Genomic DNA, 14,572 nt, shown 5'->3' with positions numbered 1-14,572 from the left:
GCTCGGTGCTTCACGCGACTGTTTCCGTCTTTGAAAGGTTATCAGTCGAGGCGAGTGACTTGTGTAAGAAGGAGGGACAGCCAACCGGTGGATGAGAGCCTCTGCGATCCACAGATGGAACCAGCTGACACGGAGGCCTGCAACGTGGACCCCTGTCCACCTGTGTGGGTAGAGGGCGAATGGGGTCCTTGTAGCAAGCACTGCGGGGAAGGAGCAGAGCAGAGCAGAGAGATCAAATGCGAGCAGGTCATCGCTGGCGGAATACCAACCGTGGTGGACGATAGCCAGTGTGTGAAGAAGGTGGGACCAAAGGGCCCAACTAGCCAGGAGTGTAACAAAGACGTGCCGTGCCCTCAGTTCCACACGGGACCTTGGAAACCGGTACGATACATTCGATTCACATACTTGCGCGTCAGTTCGTAATGATTTGAAGTGGATGAGGGAAGATACGGGTAATACACGAGGTATCTGCTGATAAGAAAGATGGTACCCGACTCCTTGAGAGTAACATTTGTGTAAGGTAATTTCACCTGCTGCTGAGAGAAAATAGTTAAACGTAATATCAAGCATGAGGAAGAGTAAAATGGGAGTGATACAGTCCTTCAAGTTCGATCACCTACATCACTGTCTTCCTCAAGGGTTACGTTTAACGATTGGGCAGTTGAGGTTAACGAGTGCTCCGAGATTGGAAGTTTGCAAAAGTAACAAAAGTCACGTTGCTCAACAGTGCGATCGTTTATGCGGCCCCGGCAAGCAAACCAGGAAGGTGGCGTGCTACAAGAAAGTGGACGGCAAGATCCAAGTGCTGGAAGACGAGGCTTGCGAGGCAGAGGTTCCAGAGCGTGAGAAAGCTTGCGAGTTGAGGCCCTGCGCCGGACTCGACTGGGTCACCTCGAATTGGAGTGGAGTAAGCTCGCAATTTTTTAATACAATGCCACCCAATGTACACCTTTCACCTTTCCAAAGTAGAAGCTCCTTTCTACAGCTTCTCGTCTCATAGACAGTCCCTTTTTGGCAAGTAATATTAAGAGACCGCGTAGCGCCCGTCTCGAGGTGCCCAACTGAAAAGTGACCTATTTTCGTGCCATCATATCTTTCATAATCGTCGTTCGACTTTCATTTCTGCCAGTGCGACGACAAATGCGGCCTGACTCAAGAGACCAGGACAGCTTACTGCGCGACCCAGGACGGCACTGCTTATCGGGATGACAAATGCGACGCCGAGAAGAAGCCGGAATTGACGCGGGAATGCGAGACCAAAGAGGACTGCCATGTCCAGTGGTTTGCTTCTCAATGGAGTAGTGTAAGTGAAACAGACAATCCAACCCGATTCTAAAGGTGAAGCCGAATTGTTAATTAATTTAGCTTTTCAATGTGTCTTCGTCGAGCATTCGTCGAACCATGTCTAAACATTTCTGTAAAGATTAAATACCAAAGATCAAAATCCAAGATCACTTTTGCCCCCACACAGTGCTCCGCGAAATGTGGGTCCGGCGTGCAAACGCGCAAGGTGTTCTGCGGCACGTTCGACGACGAGACGGTGAAGAAGGTGCCAGACGAGAAGTGCGAGGTCGACAAGAGATTCAACGACACGATGAACTGCACCGCCGTGGAGGAGTGCAAAGGTGAATGGTTCGCTGGACCATGGAGCAAGGTAACGTATCCCGCAGCGGGTCAAGCTTCTCCCAGGTGGAAAAGAGCCGGCCCCTCTGGCCATCAATTTTCCTAGACTCTTACTCCCCTCCGAGGGGACACATTTGCATCCGCGAGAAATGCGCCGCGCCATGCTCCCTTGGCCGTTGAAGAAACTCAATATCATCGACGGCTTTCGCGGCCAGCCTGGCAAGAACCGTGCGCTTCAAATTTCCTCCATTAATCACCTTACCGTGTTGCAGTGTTCGAAACCGTGCGGCGGCGGCACTATGAGCCGCAAGGTGATTTGCATGAAGGACAACATGACGGTACCGACGAGCAACTGCGACCCGAGCATGATCATGTTCTCGACGGAGGATTGCAACGAACAGCCGTGCGAAGAAGGTACGAGCGCGGCTCGCTCTTAGCCGGCGCCAGCTGCTCGAGTTAACTCGGTAGAGATTAATTCGCGCCCTACTCCAGAGTTCCGTCTGATTTTCTGCTCGTTATGGCCCTCGCGCCTTGGTCCTCCTCTTTGCAAACCGAGTGCAACCAATGCTTAAGAACGCTTTACAATCAGTTGATCTTGAAATGAAGTTCCTTACGGTGAAAAATCGTCTCGCCCACAGACCGGTAATGAGACAGACGTCCCAGATGTTACCTGTATTTTCAGACGAGGTGATACCAGTCCAACCAGAAAAGATCAAGGATCTCACCGAGGAGGAGGAGGAGGACGAGGAATGCGAGGTGTACGAAGACGAAGACTTCGTAACCGTCTCCTCCAGCTTCGCGTCCGGAGTAAGTGAATCTGGGTCGCAATTAATCAGACACGTCTTGCGCCGTCTTGTCTCGCAATTCGTTACTCTAACGTTACGTTTCGCGCTATTTTCGTGTAAATGGGATCGGATCTGATCCCATCGCGATTAGTTTATCAATTTCGCGCAAGTTACTGATCAAAATTTCTTTCCTCGATGTGTTTATCATTGCGAGGGGGACATATCTGAAGGATTCGATGTAACTTCTTCTGTTCAGGAGGACGAGAAATCCAGCGCGATGCCCGATGTGACCGAAGCGAACCTCCCGAGCTCCCCCGATAGTGGATCCACAGCAAGTGATCTGTACGACATTATGCTCGGCGATGCCGGTCACAGCAGGGGCGACATATCGCCTGGGGAAGTAGGAAGTGGCGATGGGGATAATACGGACTTCACTGACTTCTTCACCAACACCCTGGAATACGGGACCACGTTCGAAGGCAGCGGGACTGAAGAGACGACGGATGAGAGTGAAGATTTCACGACGGTGTCTGGAATCACCGACTCCTTGGGCACCACAGAGTCTGAAGCCACGGATGAAACGGTGGAGGGTTCAACCATGGACTCTTCTGAAGGAACCACCGTGGAGGGATCAACTGCTGAATCGATGACGGAAGGAAGCACGGTGTCCGGTGAAACGGAAGTGACTGAATCTGGAGCGACGGAAGAGTCAGTTGCTACAGAAGCGACAACGTCGAGCGACGTTACATCCGAGACACCAGAATCCACTGATTCAAGCGAAAGCACAGATTCCTCGTCGGCCGAATCCGTGGAAACTGAACCAACCGGCCCGACAGAGTCTACGGAGCCAAGCCTCACGACCTCGTCGTCCGAAAGTGAGAGCGGGTCTACGGAAGAAACCGTTTCGCCCGTCACTCAAGCGACTGAAGAATCAACCGTGGGAATGTCGACAGAGGAGCAGTCAACGGTGTCAGGGGAGACTACGGAATCTGGCGCCACGGAAGGCACGACTGAATCGGAGGCTACGGAGCCAACGATGTCAACCGAAGTGTCAGGCACAGAAGGGTCCACCGAATCTGGAGCTACAACGGAGTCTGGAGCAACAGAAGCGACGGAAACAACGGAATCCGGAATGACAACTGAAACCACTGAATCTGGCATGACAGAGACTACTGAGTCTGGAATGACCACCGAGTCTGGTATGACCACCGAGTCTGGTATGACCACCGAGTCTGGTATGACTACCGAGTCTGGTATGACCACCGAGTCTGGTATGACTACCGAGTCTGGTATGACTACCGAGTCAGGTATGACCACAGAGTCTGGTATGACCACTGAGTCTGGCATGACTACTGAGTCAGGTATGACTACCGAATCTGGTGAAACTACCGAGTCTGGTGAAACTACTGAGTCTGGTATGACTACCGAATCAGGTGAAACGACGACAGAAGAGACGACGGTATCTGGAGAGACGACAGAATCGGGAGCTACAACAGAGTCCGCGGAGACTACGGAATCTGGTGTCACGACTGAATCAGCTGAAACCACTGTGTCTGGGGTTACAGAGACAACTGTCTCTGGATTGACGCCGTCCACGGGCGAAGAGGAGACGGAAATGACCGAGAAAACGCATAGTAAGTAATTGCATTGATTACTGTAATCCCTCCTCCCGAGTGAAAATCAGTGCTTCAATTACGTTCTGAGCGTTGTACTTTCATTCCAGTATCTGAATTCTGGACCACCGTCGCCCGAGAAGGCAAGGAGCGCAAGCACCGCGTGTGCAAGGTTCTCAGGAAGAAGAAAACTTGCAAGACCTCCACCTTCGGCTGTTGTTACGACGGAGTCACCGCGGCAGAGGGTCCATTCGACCAGGGTTGTCCAACACCACAGACATGTAACGAGACCAAGCATGGTTGCTGTCCTGACAATGTGTCCCCTGCTACTGGCCCAGAGAATCAAGGATGCCCAGAGTCTCATTGTGGAGAGACACTGTTCGGTTGCTGCCCTGACGGAGTCACTGCTGCTGAAGGCAACGATTTCGAGGGTTGCAAGAAGCCTTGCAACGAGACAGAGTGAGCTCAGTGATTCTTGTTCCAGTGATCTGGCCAGTCGGTTTCACTCTTCCTCTATAAACAGCTTATTTAATTGAATATTTCAGGTTTGGTTGCTGTCCAGACAACGAAACTCCAGCCAGCGGGCCGGACAATTTCGGATGCTGTAACGCCACCGAATTCGGTTGCTGTCCGGATGGAATTAAGGCAGCTTCTGGCGCAGACGATGAAGGTGACTCCTGCCTCTTACATAGTCTATGTTCAGGATTTATGTACAGATTTTAAAACTGATTTGCAATACTGTGTAATGTGATAACAGGTTGCGAGGAAGAGATCACTTCTGTCACTCCTATCACTGAGGAATACGAGACGACCACTGTGCAGGAAGACTGCGCAAACACGACTTATGGTTGCTGTCCAGATGGAGTTTCAACTGCAACCGGCACGAACTTCGAGGGATGTGGGGTCATCAATACCGAGAACTGCACCTCGTCATACTTTGGCTGCTGCCCTGACGGTGTCTCGCCAGGTATGATACAATCATATTCCACGCCGCTATATTTTCTATAATTTTAGCAGACAAGGAACTACAACAGATTACAGAAAATATTTACGTTATTATATATCGAATGGTTGAACCTACGCACTTTGAATTTTTACGAAAACGATTGCTTTTCGATAGCTCTGGGACCAAACAACTATCGCTGCCATATGCCATGCGAGGACAGCACTTACGGTTGCTGCGACGATGGCGTCACGCCTGCACATGGACCGAACAGAGAGGGTTGCTGCCTGTCGACACCGTACAAGTGCTGTCCGGACAACGTGCTGGCGGCACGTGGACCGGATTTCTACGGTTGTGGCTGCCAATACACAAGATTCGGCTGTTGCCCAGATAATACCACTGCGGCGCGTGGGCCGAGTAACGAGGGGTGCGGCTGCCAATACACGCCCCACGAATGCTGTCCAAATCGTTTCACGCCGGCCACTGGACCGAACTACGAAGGCTGTCCGTGCTACACTTATCAGTTTGGATGCTGCCCCGATGGCATCACTATTGCCAAAGGACCTCACGGACAGGGTAATTACACCCTCGTATCTCGTTTGCACATATTCGGCCGTTGAAATCGATAGAAATTAGAATTGAAACCAGACTCTGAATAATTATACACATTCGATTTGACTTCTTCTAAGATCCCATAATTTTGGAACTTATGAAGAAGATCGGCACTTCTATGCAATAGGATCGTAGAAAGTGGATTCTGCCGTCGAAAGTCGGTTCAAAGGCATCTAATGGTACGATTCACGGAATTTCACAGGCTGCGGGTGTGAGAGTACAGAGTTCAAGTGCTGCTCCGACAGCAGAACCCCAGCGAAGGGACCGAACTTCGCCGGGTGTACTTGCGACGCCTCGAAATATGGCTGTTGCCCAGACGGAGTCGAGGAAGCGCAGGGAGAGAACTTCGAGGGCTGTCTCACGGTTCCGTCAACCCCTGGAGCGGCCTGCGCACTCGAAAGGGACAGAGGTTCTTGCAGGGACTTCACCGTCAAGTGGTACTTCGACACGGAATACGGCGGTTGCTCGAGATTCTGGTACGGCGGCTGCGAGGGTAACGATAATCGATTCAAGACTCAAGAGGAGTGCAAGGAGGTGTGCGTATCGCCGAAAGGAAAAGGTAAACATCGAGTTACATTTAATCAAGATCGCAGAACGAAAGTTTTATTGTAAACATTTATTCGATCTGAAGTACTCTGGCGTTGCTCCGTCAAATACCTTTTTTACTTACAATTAGATTTTACTTATGTTCCTTTCATTGAACTCACTGTATATTTAGGAAGCAAATTTTCTGACGATTTTATAGATTCCTGCCATCTACCAAAAATCTCCGGACCCTGCGAAGGCTACTTCCCCACGTGGTACTACGACACTGGTAGAAAACAGTGCGGTCAGTTTGTCTATGGCGGCTGTCTTGGAAACGCGAATAAGTTTAAGAGTAGAGAAGAGTGCGAAGAGCTTTGCGTTACTCCTGACGATCTTGGTAAGCCCCCGCGTACTTTATTGATATCTACCAGTTGCAACTGCACCCTTCAGTTCGTCGCGTCGTGAATTTCTTATTAGCCCCTGTTCCACCGAGTAGATCTCAAAGAATATGAACCGTGTCAATGTATAATGGTAACTAAGTGCACCGCAGCGCTAATCAAACAATTTACCCAAGATCCCTGCGAGCAAACGAAGGAACCAGGCCCCTGCGAAGGCAACTTCACCAGGTGGCACTTCAACGCGGAATCGCAAGCCTGCGAGGAATTCAGGTACGGTGGCTGCAAAGCGAACGACAATAACTTCGCCACGGAGATCGCATGTCATCAGCAATGCCTGCAGCCAGGAAGAAGACGAGGTAAGTCCTCCAGTCACGCCCCCTTTCATTTCAGGACAGCACGTACCATGCTCGGTTTATCTTGCCGGAATTCTTCTTCCCCGTTAGGAACACAACAGAACAAGGGTCAGATTTTTATTCATAGATCGCGTCGAAGAGATTCTCTTCCAGTCACGGGTTGACATTCGTGATTATTGCTGTCATGTACAGAAGCCAGAGAATTGAAACTAATCGACAGTATAATTAGATAGTGCGCAAGGTATGGTGTCTCTAGAAGGGTCAGCATAACTTATGGGGATGGGAATATATCTAGAAAATTCACTCGATGGTTTATGGAAACTTCTTTAACCAACAGGCTCGGGAATTTGTGTAATACTCTTTGGGAAACTTTGAATAGAATTTAGACTATTAATAATTGACAAAGCCCCCATAAGGGAATATTGTCGACATCTAGCGTTTTCAACTTCAGATTTATCAAAAATTATTCTAAAATACTGTTACCATATCAAACCTCGGTACACAACGAAGCTAATCCGCCGGGGACTTAAAAAGAATTTAAAAAAAAAGCCTATATGCTTTCGTACATGGTAAACTGAATTCGAACGATAGCTTTGCCCTCGAGTTACCGGCGACTTAGCACCGACTCAAGTATCCAAGAATCTATCAGCACTAATTCACGTCACCGCTTTCGAGCCGTCAGAGGCCCGACTTCTGTTCATCTCACTCTCGAACATTGATAGGCACCAATCATCCTCGTCGAGCGGAAGACTCGTGTCAGTAACGAAGCATAAACGTATTTCCAGTAAAACTGACAGACGTGTGCGTCCTGGAGAAAGATCCCGGGCCCTGTCACGGCTCTGTGTTGCGCTGGTATTATGACACTGCGCGTCAGACGTGTAGCCAATTTATTTACGGCGGTTGCAAAGGCAACGCGAATAGATTCCGTACGCGTGCTGCCTGCGAGCAGCGCTGCCCTGTAAAAGGTATCAGAACCAACAGCGAAAATAAAGGAAATCGCGAACGAAAGAGAGACGTCGAATCGTATAAGAGGAAAGGAGAGCGGGCTTCACTGCTTCGCTGCGAGTACACCGCAGCGTTAATTGCTGCCCGTAGAAGGTAGTGCTGTTACTGCTAGGCTTGAGAACCGAGTATCCATATATTAGAATTGGAACATAATATAGAAAGAGTTCTATGTTTGAGTAATTTGGAAAAGAATGAGTACTGCTAGGTACTTGATTATTCAGGTCTACGTTATCTTAGGGATCGAGTCACAGGTGTGATAAGTAGTGAGGATACTTGGATATCATTGCAGTAAGGACTCTACTAGACGATAGTCGTTTCTACGGGGATCGTGGGTGGCGGTGGATTGATTGGTAGACGATTTTGACGTTGTCATTGGTGTTGGCTCGTTTGCTGTTTGCCGGCTTGTCGCGGCTACATTGCCCTGTAATATCGTTGTCGCCTATTTCTCTGGCAATTAAAGAGCACACGTTCCCTTTCACGCACACCCCGCACTGGGCTGCACTCTTGTTCGCTCATTGCGCACTACATTTCGTTGTATGTACCCACATTGTTTCGTGCGGCAACTCGTTCAGCCTTGGAGTTCTCGTTCGAGGGTGGAGTGGAAACGATTGTTCCGTTATTCCAGTCGAAGGAGAACACTGGGCGAACGGAGTGATGTAATTTCCTTCGATATCGTTTTTGGTGAATATTTGCGTCGATGATAGGATTTTAGAATTAACCTCTTAGGATGAATTATGATTGATTTGGACTACTGTTCTCGAGGAATCCATTTGAAGTTGATAAGATTCTATAAAATAATTGCAAATCACTGGTATAAGCTCGACGCGAATATACATCAAGAATGAGAAGCAGGAATTTTTCATATCGAAATAACATAATGGAACAAGAAATGGCAAGATTTAATGCTTACACTTTCAGGTGTCCAGGAGATCTAATCACCTAAACATAGTTTACGCCACATCAACCGTTTGCGATTCATACGTTTGTCCTTTTAATTATAACAGGTTCCATCGCGAGAGAGTAATTGATTTAGGGAGATCGCAAACGATTGATGGCTAGGAAATATCTAACTCCGCATGCTGTAATAATCAATGGGATTAACAGATAGTTGCTTGCTGCCGCGCGAGGAGGGTAACTGCGTGGAGAAGCAGTCTCGATGGTACTTTGATCAGTCGGAGAATCGGTGCATGCCATTCTATTATACTGGTTGCGGTGGAAATAAAAATAATTTCGAGTCTAGGGACGCATGCGAGTCTGATTGCCCGCCCAAGATCGGTAAGACTTCACCCTAATCACTGTGAAACTATCTTTCAAAAGAACGCCAAAATTCCTTTCCCAAAATATCGTGCAACGTGTCTGCTTCTTATAATACAATTAACGCTTCTCACAGCACGAATGTTCAATGAAACACTGATGTTTCTTTCGTGCGATTTGCTCAGAGTTTGCGCCACATGCACGCGAATGTCCAAGCACGATGCTGCGTTTTGAATGCGCGCCAAAATTCTTTCCGTCAAAGAAAGTATCTGAAATCTCTTCGTGTACGTGAACCGTGTCACGAGATTCTTGTCCGTTGTACGCTGCTTTCATTGTCAGAGAACGTGACGTGGAAGCGAGGAATTCTTACCAGTGCCGAAAAGAAATCGCGAAGTTTCCGACGCGGGAGAGGGTTGATTGAGAATTCGTACTTTCGAGGAAGCAATCACTTACAGGATTCCTCGTTTCCATCGTCGAACATGAACGCGACCGGTTGCGTTAACATTATTTTTATTCGGATACAGAGCAAGACATTTGTCTGTTGCCCGCGCTGCTGGGAGAATGCCACAACTACACTCAGCGATGGTACTACGATTCTTACGAGCAACAGTGCAGGCAATTCTATTACGGCGGCTGCGGTGGTAACGAGAATAATTTCCAAGCCGAGCAGGATTGTCATAACAGGTGTCAGACTGCGCTCACCACGCCTGCTCCATCGACGGGGGTTGAATTTAAACCAGGTGACATAACGCGAACTCGAATAATAGCTTCTTGTTCGTGAGATTTTGTGAAAAAAAAAGACACGTGAAACTTCCCAGACTTCTGCTTCCTTCCTGACGAGCGTGGCTCGTGCTCCGGCGATGAAGTTAAATGGTTCTACGACAGCAGGGAGGGTGTCTGCAAGCAGTTCAGATATGGCGGTTGCCAGAGCAATGGGAACAACTTCAACTCGAGGGAGGAATGCGAGTATCGGTGTGGCGACGTTCAAGGTTCGTACCTTTATGCTATTATGATATTGCATAGTGCTGTTATGCTATTCGAGGATTCATTAAGAATGATTACTTTACGCGCGAATGTCCGCAGATCCTTGCACCCTGCCCAAAGTCATCGGCCCTTGCAATGGCGTCGACAGTCAGTACTACTACGATCACCGTACGGATTCCTGCTACGACTTCGAGTACAGTGGGTGCCAAGGTAACAAGAACCGCTTCCAGGACAGAGAATCCTGCGAGAAGAAGTGCAAGCAGAAAGCCTCCGCAACGGAAGCTGCTCCGAATGTCACCGTCACAATGCCGCCCCCAGTCGAGGGTGTCTCGAAGAGTCCGATTTGTTACATGACTGTCAATTCTGGCTCTTGCAACGCTGACATCACTGCCTATTATTACGATCCACACAGCCAGATGTGTCAGGCGTTCCTCTATGGTGGCTGCGAAGGAAACGCGAATCGCTTCCAGACGGAGGAGCAGTGCGAACGTCTTTGTGGAAGGTTCCAGGGACAAGGTAAGATTACGGAAGAGTAGTTCACCATTTATCTATTAATGTGGGGGTCTATTGATCTACTCATCTACTCATCTACTCATCTACTCATCTACTCATCTACTCATCTACTCATCTACTCATCTACTCATCTACTCATCTACTCATCTACTCATCTACTCATCTACTCACCTAGTCATCTGCTCATCTATCACCTACTCATCTACTCATCTACTCATCTACTCATCTACTCATCTACTCATCTACTCATCTACTCATCTACTCATCTACTCATCTACTCATCTACTCATCTACTCATCTACTCATCTACTCATCTACTCATCTACTCATCTACTCATCTACTCATCTACTCATCACTCATCTACTCATCTACTCATCTACTCATCTAGTCATCTGCTCATCTATCACCTACTCATCTACTCATCTACTCATCTACTCATCTACTCATCTACTCATCTAGTCATCTGCTCATCTATCACCTACTCATCTACTCATCTACTCATCTACTCATCTACTCATCTACTCATCTACTCATCTACTCATCTACTCATCTACTCATCTACTAACTTACTGTTGTACACCCTTCATCCTTTTCCTTCGTATACTTTCTAGCCATTGTGTACTTCTCAAATTTTTAGCATTTCTTGTGCCTAGATATGTCCATACCATTCTCGAGTAATATACTTAAAGTGACATCTGTCAACCACCCAAGTAGCTGGCTCCATTCCAGTACCCTTCCAACAAACGAAATCGTATGAAATGTTGAAATACATTTTCACAGATACTTGCAACCTGCCAGTGGAGCCTGGCGACTGTAGGGGCTCCTTCCAGAAATACTATTACGACTCGACTAGCCGTATCTGCCGCGAATTCGTGTACGGTGGATGCGAGGGCAACGCAAACAGATTCAGCACGATGGCCGAGTGCGAGTCGATTTGCATTCATCACGAGGAGCCTATGCCACCTGGAAACGACACCAGTATTTCGAATCTATGTAAGTGCATCTCGTTATCTACGAAGTCAAGCATCTGTTCAATCAATCGAGCTCGATAAGTTACGGGGTGAATCGGTAAGCTTTCTCGCGATCAGTAACAATCGATCAGTGATTCGAATAACGAATTTGAACGATGATGATCCAGCGGTGTGCAAGGAACCGGTCGACAGCGGGTCCTGTACCTCCGGTTTCACGATCAAACGGTTCTACTTCGACGAGGAACAACAGACCTGTCGCGCGTTCATTTACACCGGATGCGGTGGCAATCGTAACAGATTCAAGACCTTCGAGTCTTGCATTAACACTTGCCTTGGGAGTAAGTCGAGAAAACGTGATCGTCAATATAAGAACGATCCTCTATTAATTTCGATCTTCAGCTACTAGCTTCGATCGTGGTGCACATTTCTGCGCACACACACACACAATTGCATATCGCATTTTTTCGTTTTATATTGTTTTATTTGTACCAGTTCTAAGTTCACATGCTTCTTTACAGCTTCCAAAGAAATTACCTATGTATATATTCCTGCCAGACACATCCTTGGCTATTTATCCATTTCTTCATTTCGTCTTATATCTACACGAAATTTTTCACCCTCAAATTTCCGCCGAAAGTGAAGATGTACATATATTGCTTACACCGCCGAATATACCTACCACCATGTGGTCTCTTCTCTTTCTTCAATGGCAACTAGTTTCCACACTTCTGCGCTCATTATTTCAAGGAAACTCAGTTTCCTATTCGGTTTAACCACGAAATAATTTCCTAACAGCCACTAACGAGATCAACGTAGACGCCGGGAAAGACACAAAGGACCCTTGCGCGGAAGCTCGCGAGGAATGCAATACCGTTCGCTGCCCTTACGGCAAGGAGGCCTTCGTGGACTCCGAGGATTGCGAGCGATGCCGCTGCGTGGATCCTTGCAGGGCACAGATTTGCCCCGACGGCAACAGATGTGCTATCACCTTGGTCGCCACCAAGGATGGCACCGAGTACAAGGGTGTCTGCAGATCAAGTAACTATCCAATCTGTTTGCCCACCCTCCCCTCTATCGCGTTGAAAAAATTTCATAATGCCTGCAGAAATTAATGAATACAAAGTGATATTACGATGATTTCTTTACTCGCTTCCCTCTTCTGCACCGTCTTACCATTCTTAGCTTCTTTAAGGAAGATAACGTAATAATGTACATCTTGCAAAGTCACGAAATCAGGTCGCTGTCCAAGGGTGTCGAACAGTACTGGATGCGAACAAGAGTGCATCACGGATGCAGATTGCACTGGGGAAATGAAGTGTTGCAACAATGGTTGCGGAACTTCTTGTCTGGAACCAGCTGCTGAGGAGGTTCCAACGACCTCGCCAAGGCCATTGGCCACTTCTCCCCCGGTTGGGGCAGAAGCTGCCGCCATTCAGGAACCCGAAGAGCCACGGGTCAGCGCTCAGGAGGGTGGTTACGTGACGCTGAAGTGCGTGGCCACCGGAAATCCCAGACCGACCATCACGTGGAGGAAGGACACGACATTGGTGAGACTTTTTAATATTCACAGACAGTAGAGTAACCAATTGAGACGATACCAAGGATTCCAGTTCGAAAGTTGTTTCCTAAGTGCTACCAAAGGGTTTACTTAATTTCTGTCAATGACGAGGCGTGATATCGGTCTTCTCGGTTTTCGAAACGAACGTTGGTGTTCGCAGATCGGTTTCGCAGAGAACAGACGGCGCATACAGCTCGATGGATCCCTCCAGATCATCAGCCTGTACAAATACGACGGTGGAACTTACGTCTGCACCGCTGACAATGGTCTAGGGCCACCGGTAAGAGCGGAATACCAATTGGTGGTCACAGGTACGTGCAAAGCGTGTGTTATCCAAATGTTTGGTCTTGTTGCCCTGATAGGTAATGGGATGGGTATGGATTTACTGTTTGGTGAATGTTTCGTCATTTGGTAAAATAACAAGAATAGTTTTGGTAGTTAATCTAATTTGATTCACCGAATCACCAACGTGTTCGTCTTGTCTTGCTATAGTTAACATAGACACTAATTTTGCATCTGGAAGAGGGATAGTAACACTTGTAGCGTTAAACAATAAGTTGAAGTGGAAGTAACACGCGCCTCTCAGAAACGAAACGGACATTAAAGACTTCTTTTCTAAAGTTATGCTAAAATCTAATATTTTCAACCGAGGTGGAACTGATTGCTTAGATTCGAAAGAATCAAGCGTCACGCAACACTGCAGCGTTTCTAGTGAAAGAGGCGACGATGTGGCCGACAGCGTCTCCCTAAATTCGCGCTTAACTACCTGTTCCACCGCAGAGTACATCGAACGATTCGTTTCTAAGAGATTCAGTCTCCACTTCTTCTTCACCGTTTCTCTAACAACTCGGTGACGGTTTCCAACGCCCTCTGTGCATGCTGTCTTCTTGCATCCTGTGTAGAGCCGCAAGAACTGGCTGCCACCATAATCGGGGAGCAAAGCGCGCAGTTGACGGTCACCATGAACTCGCCCATAGCCCTGCATTGCTACGCAATGGGCTGGCCGCGACCCTTCGTCACCTGGTGGCGAGGTGATCGTATGTTGCCGTTGTCCTCGGAGACCTATGAGCAGGACTCCGATTACACTCTCGTGATTCGATCGGTGACACTGCCCACCCTCGGTGTCTACACTTGTCAAGCCTTCAACGCGATCGGCAGGGCGGCATCCTGGTCGGTCACCCTGCAAGCTGTTGGCCCCGTTTACAATATCAGACCCGAGTACCAGCAGTACACCAAATACCTGGTCCAACCACCTAGGAAACCCACCGTAGAGAGACCACAGTATCCTTACAGACCCAATCGAACGCAGACTCCCGACTATCAAACCTACGCGCCCGTCCATTCCTCTAGACAGCCCCATATTCCCACGGTTAGTCCTCTTGGAGGAAGCACTAGCTTGGAGCCTGGTCACTCTAGGTACAGAGGTGAGAGGGG

The 14,572-nt window shown here is 48.2% G+C and overlaps 1 protein-coding gene across 15 annotated transcripts in view; it reads left to right on the top strand.

Annotated features, from left to right (window-relative positions):
* Nucleotides 1–14,572, top strand: part of Ppn (proteoglycan-like sulfated glycoprotein papilin) — a 112,576-nt gene that overhangs the window by 92,398 nt on the left and 5,606 nt on the right. For 2 of the 15 annotated variants that reach the window (XM_076811433.1, XM_076811432.1), the window contains exons 11-35: nt 38–381; nt 728–907; nt 1,130–1,303; nt 1,472–1,654; nt 1,896–2,037; nt 2,306–2,430; nt 2,665–4,042; nt 4,132–4,480; nt 4,567–4,691; nt 4,779–4,988; nt 5,142–5,540; nt 5,779–6,135; nt 6,322–6,498; nt 6,676–6,855; nt 7,638–7,817; nt 8,962–9,132; nt 9,636–9,851; nt 9,930–10,100; nt 10,195–10,611; nt 11,390–11,602; nt 11,748–11,918; nt 12,376–12,618; nt 12,805–13,127; nt 13,299–13,449; nt 14,041–14,562. In XM_076811433.1, the coding sequence (XP_076667548.1) occupies nt 38–381; nt 728–907; nt 1,130–1,303; nt 1,472–1,654; nt 1,896–2,037; nt 2,306–2,430; nt 2,665–4,042; nt 4,132–4,480; nt 4,567–4,691; nt 4,779–4,988; nt 5,142–5,540; nt 5,779–6,135; nt 6,322–6,498; nt 6,676–6,855; nt 7,638–7,817; nt 8,962–9,132; nt 9,636–9,851; nt 9,930–10,100; nt 10,195–10,611; nt 11,390–11,602; nt 11,748–11,918; nt 12,376–12,618; nt 12,805–13,127; nt 13,299–13,449; nt 14,041–14,562 (7,101 nt within the window). Of the gene's footprint in view, nt 1–37; nt 382–727; nt 908–1,129; nt 1,304–1,471; nt 1,655–1,895; nt 2,038–2,305; nt 2,431–2,664; nt 4,043–4,131; nt 4,481–4,566; nt 4,692–4,778; nt 4,989–5,141; nt 5,541–5,778; nt 6,136–6,321; nt 6,499–6,675; nt 6,860–7,637; nt 7,818–8,961; nt 9,133–9,635; nt 9,852–9,929; nt 10,101–10,194; nt 10,612–11,389; nt 11,603–11,747; nt 11,919–12,375; nt 12,619–12,804; nt 13,128–13,298; nt 13,450–14,040; nt 14,563–14,572 lie in introns of all 15 variants that reach the window. The other 13 variants (XM_076811445.1, XM_076811436.1, XM_076811438.1 and 10 more) reach the window with 13 other exon arrangements.

This window comes from Andrena cerasifolii, chromosome 4, assembly GCF_050908995.1.
Source record: "Andrena cerasifolii isolate SP2316 chromosome 4, iyAndCera1_principal, whole genome shotgun sequence".
Taxonomy (NCBI): domain Eukaryota; kingdom Metazoa; phylum Arthropoda; class Insecta; order Hymenoptera; family Andrenidae; genus Andrena; species Andrena cerasifolii.
Note: the sequence above shows the minus strand (reverse complement) of the source record. Positions and strands in the feature narration are given on the sequence as shown.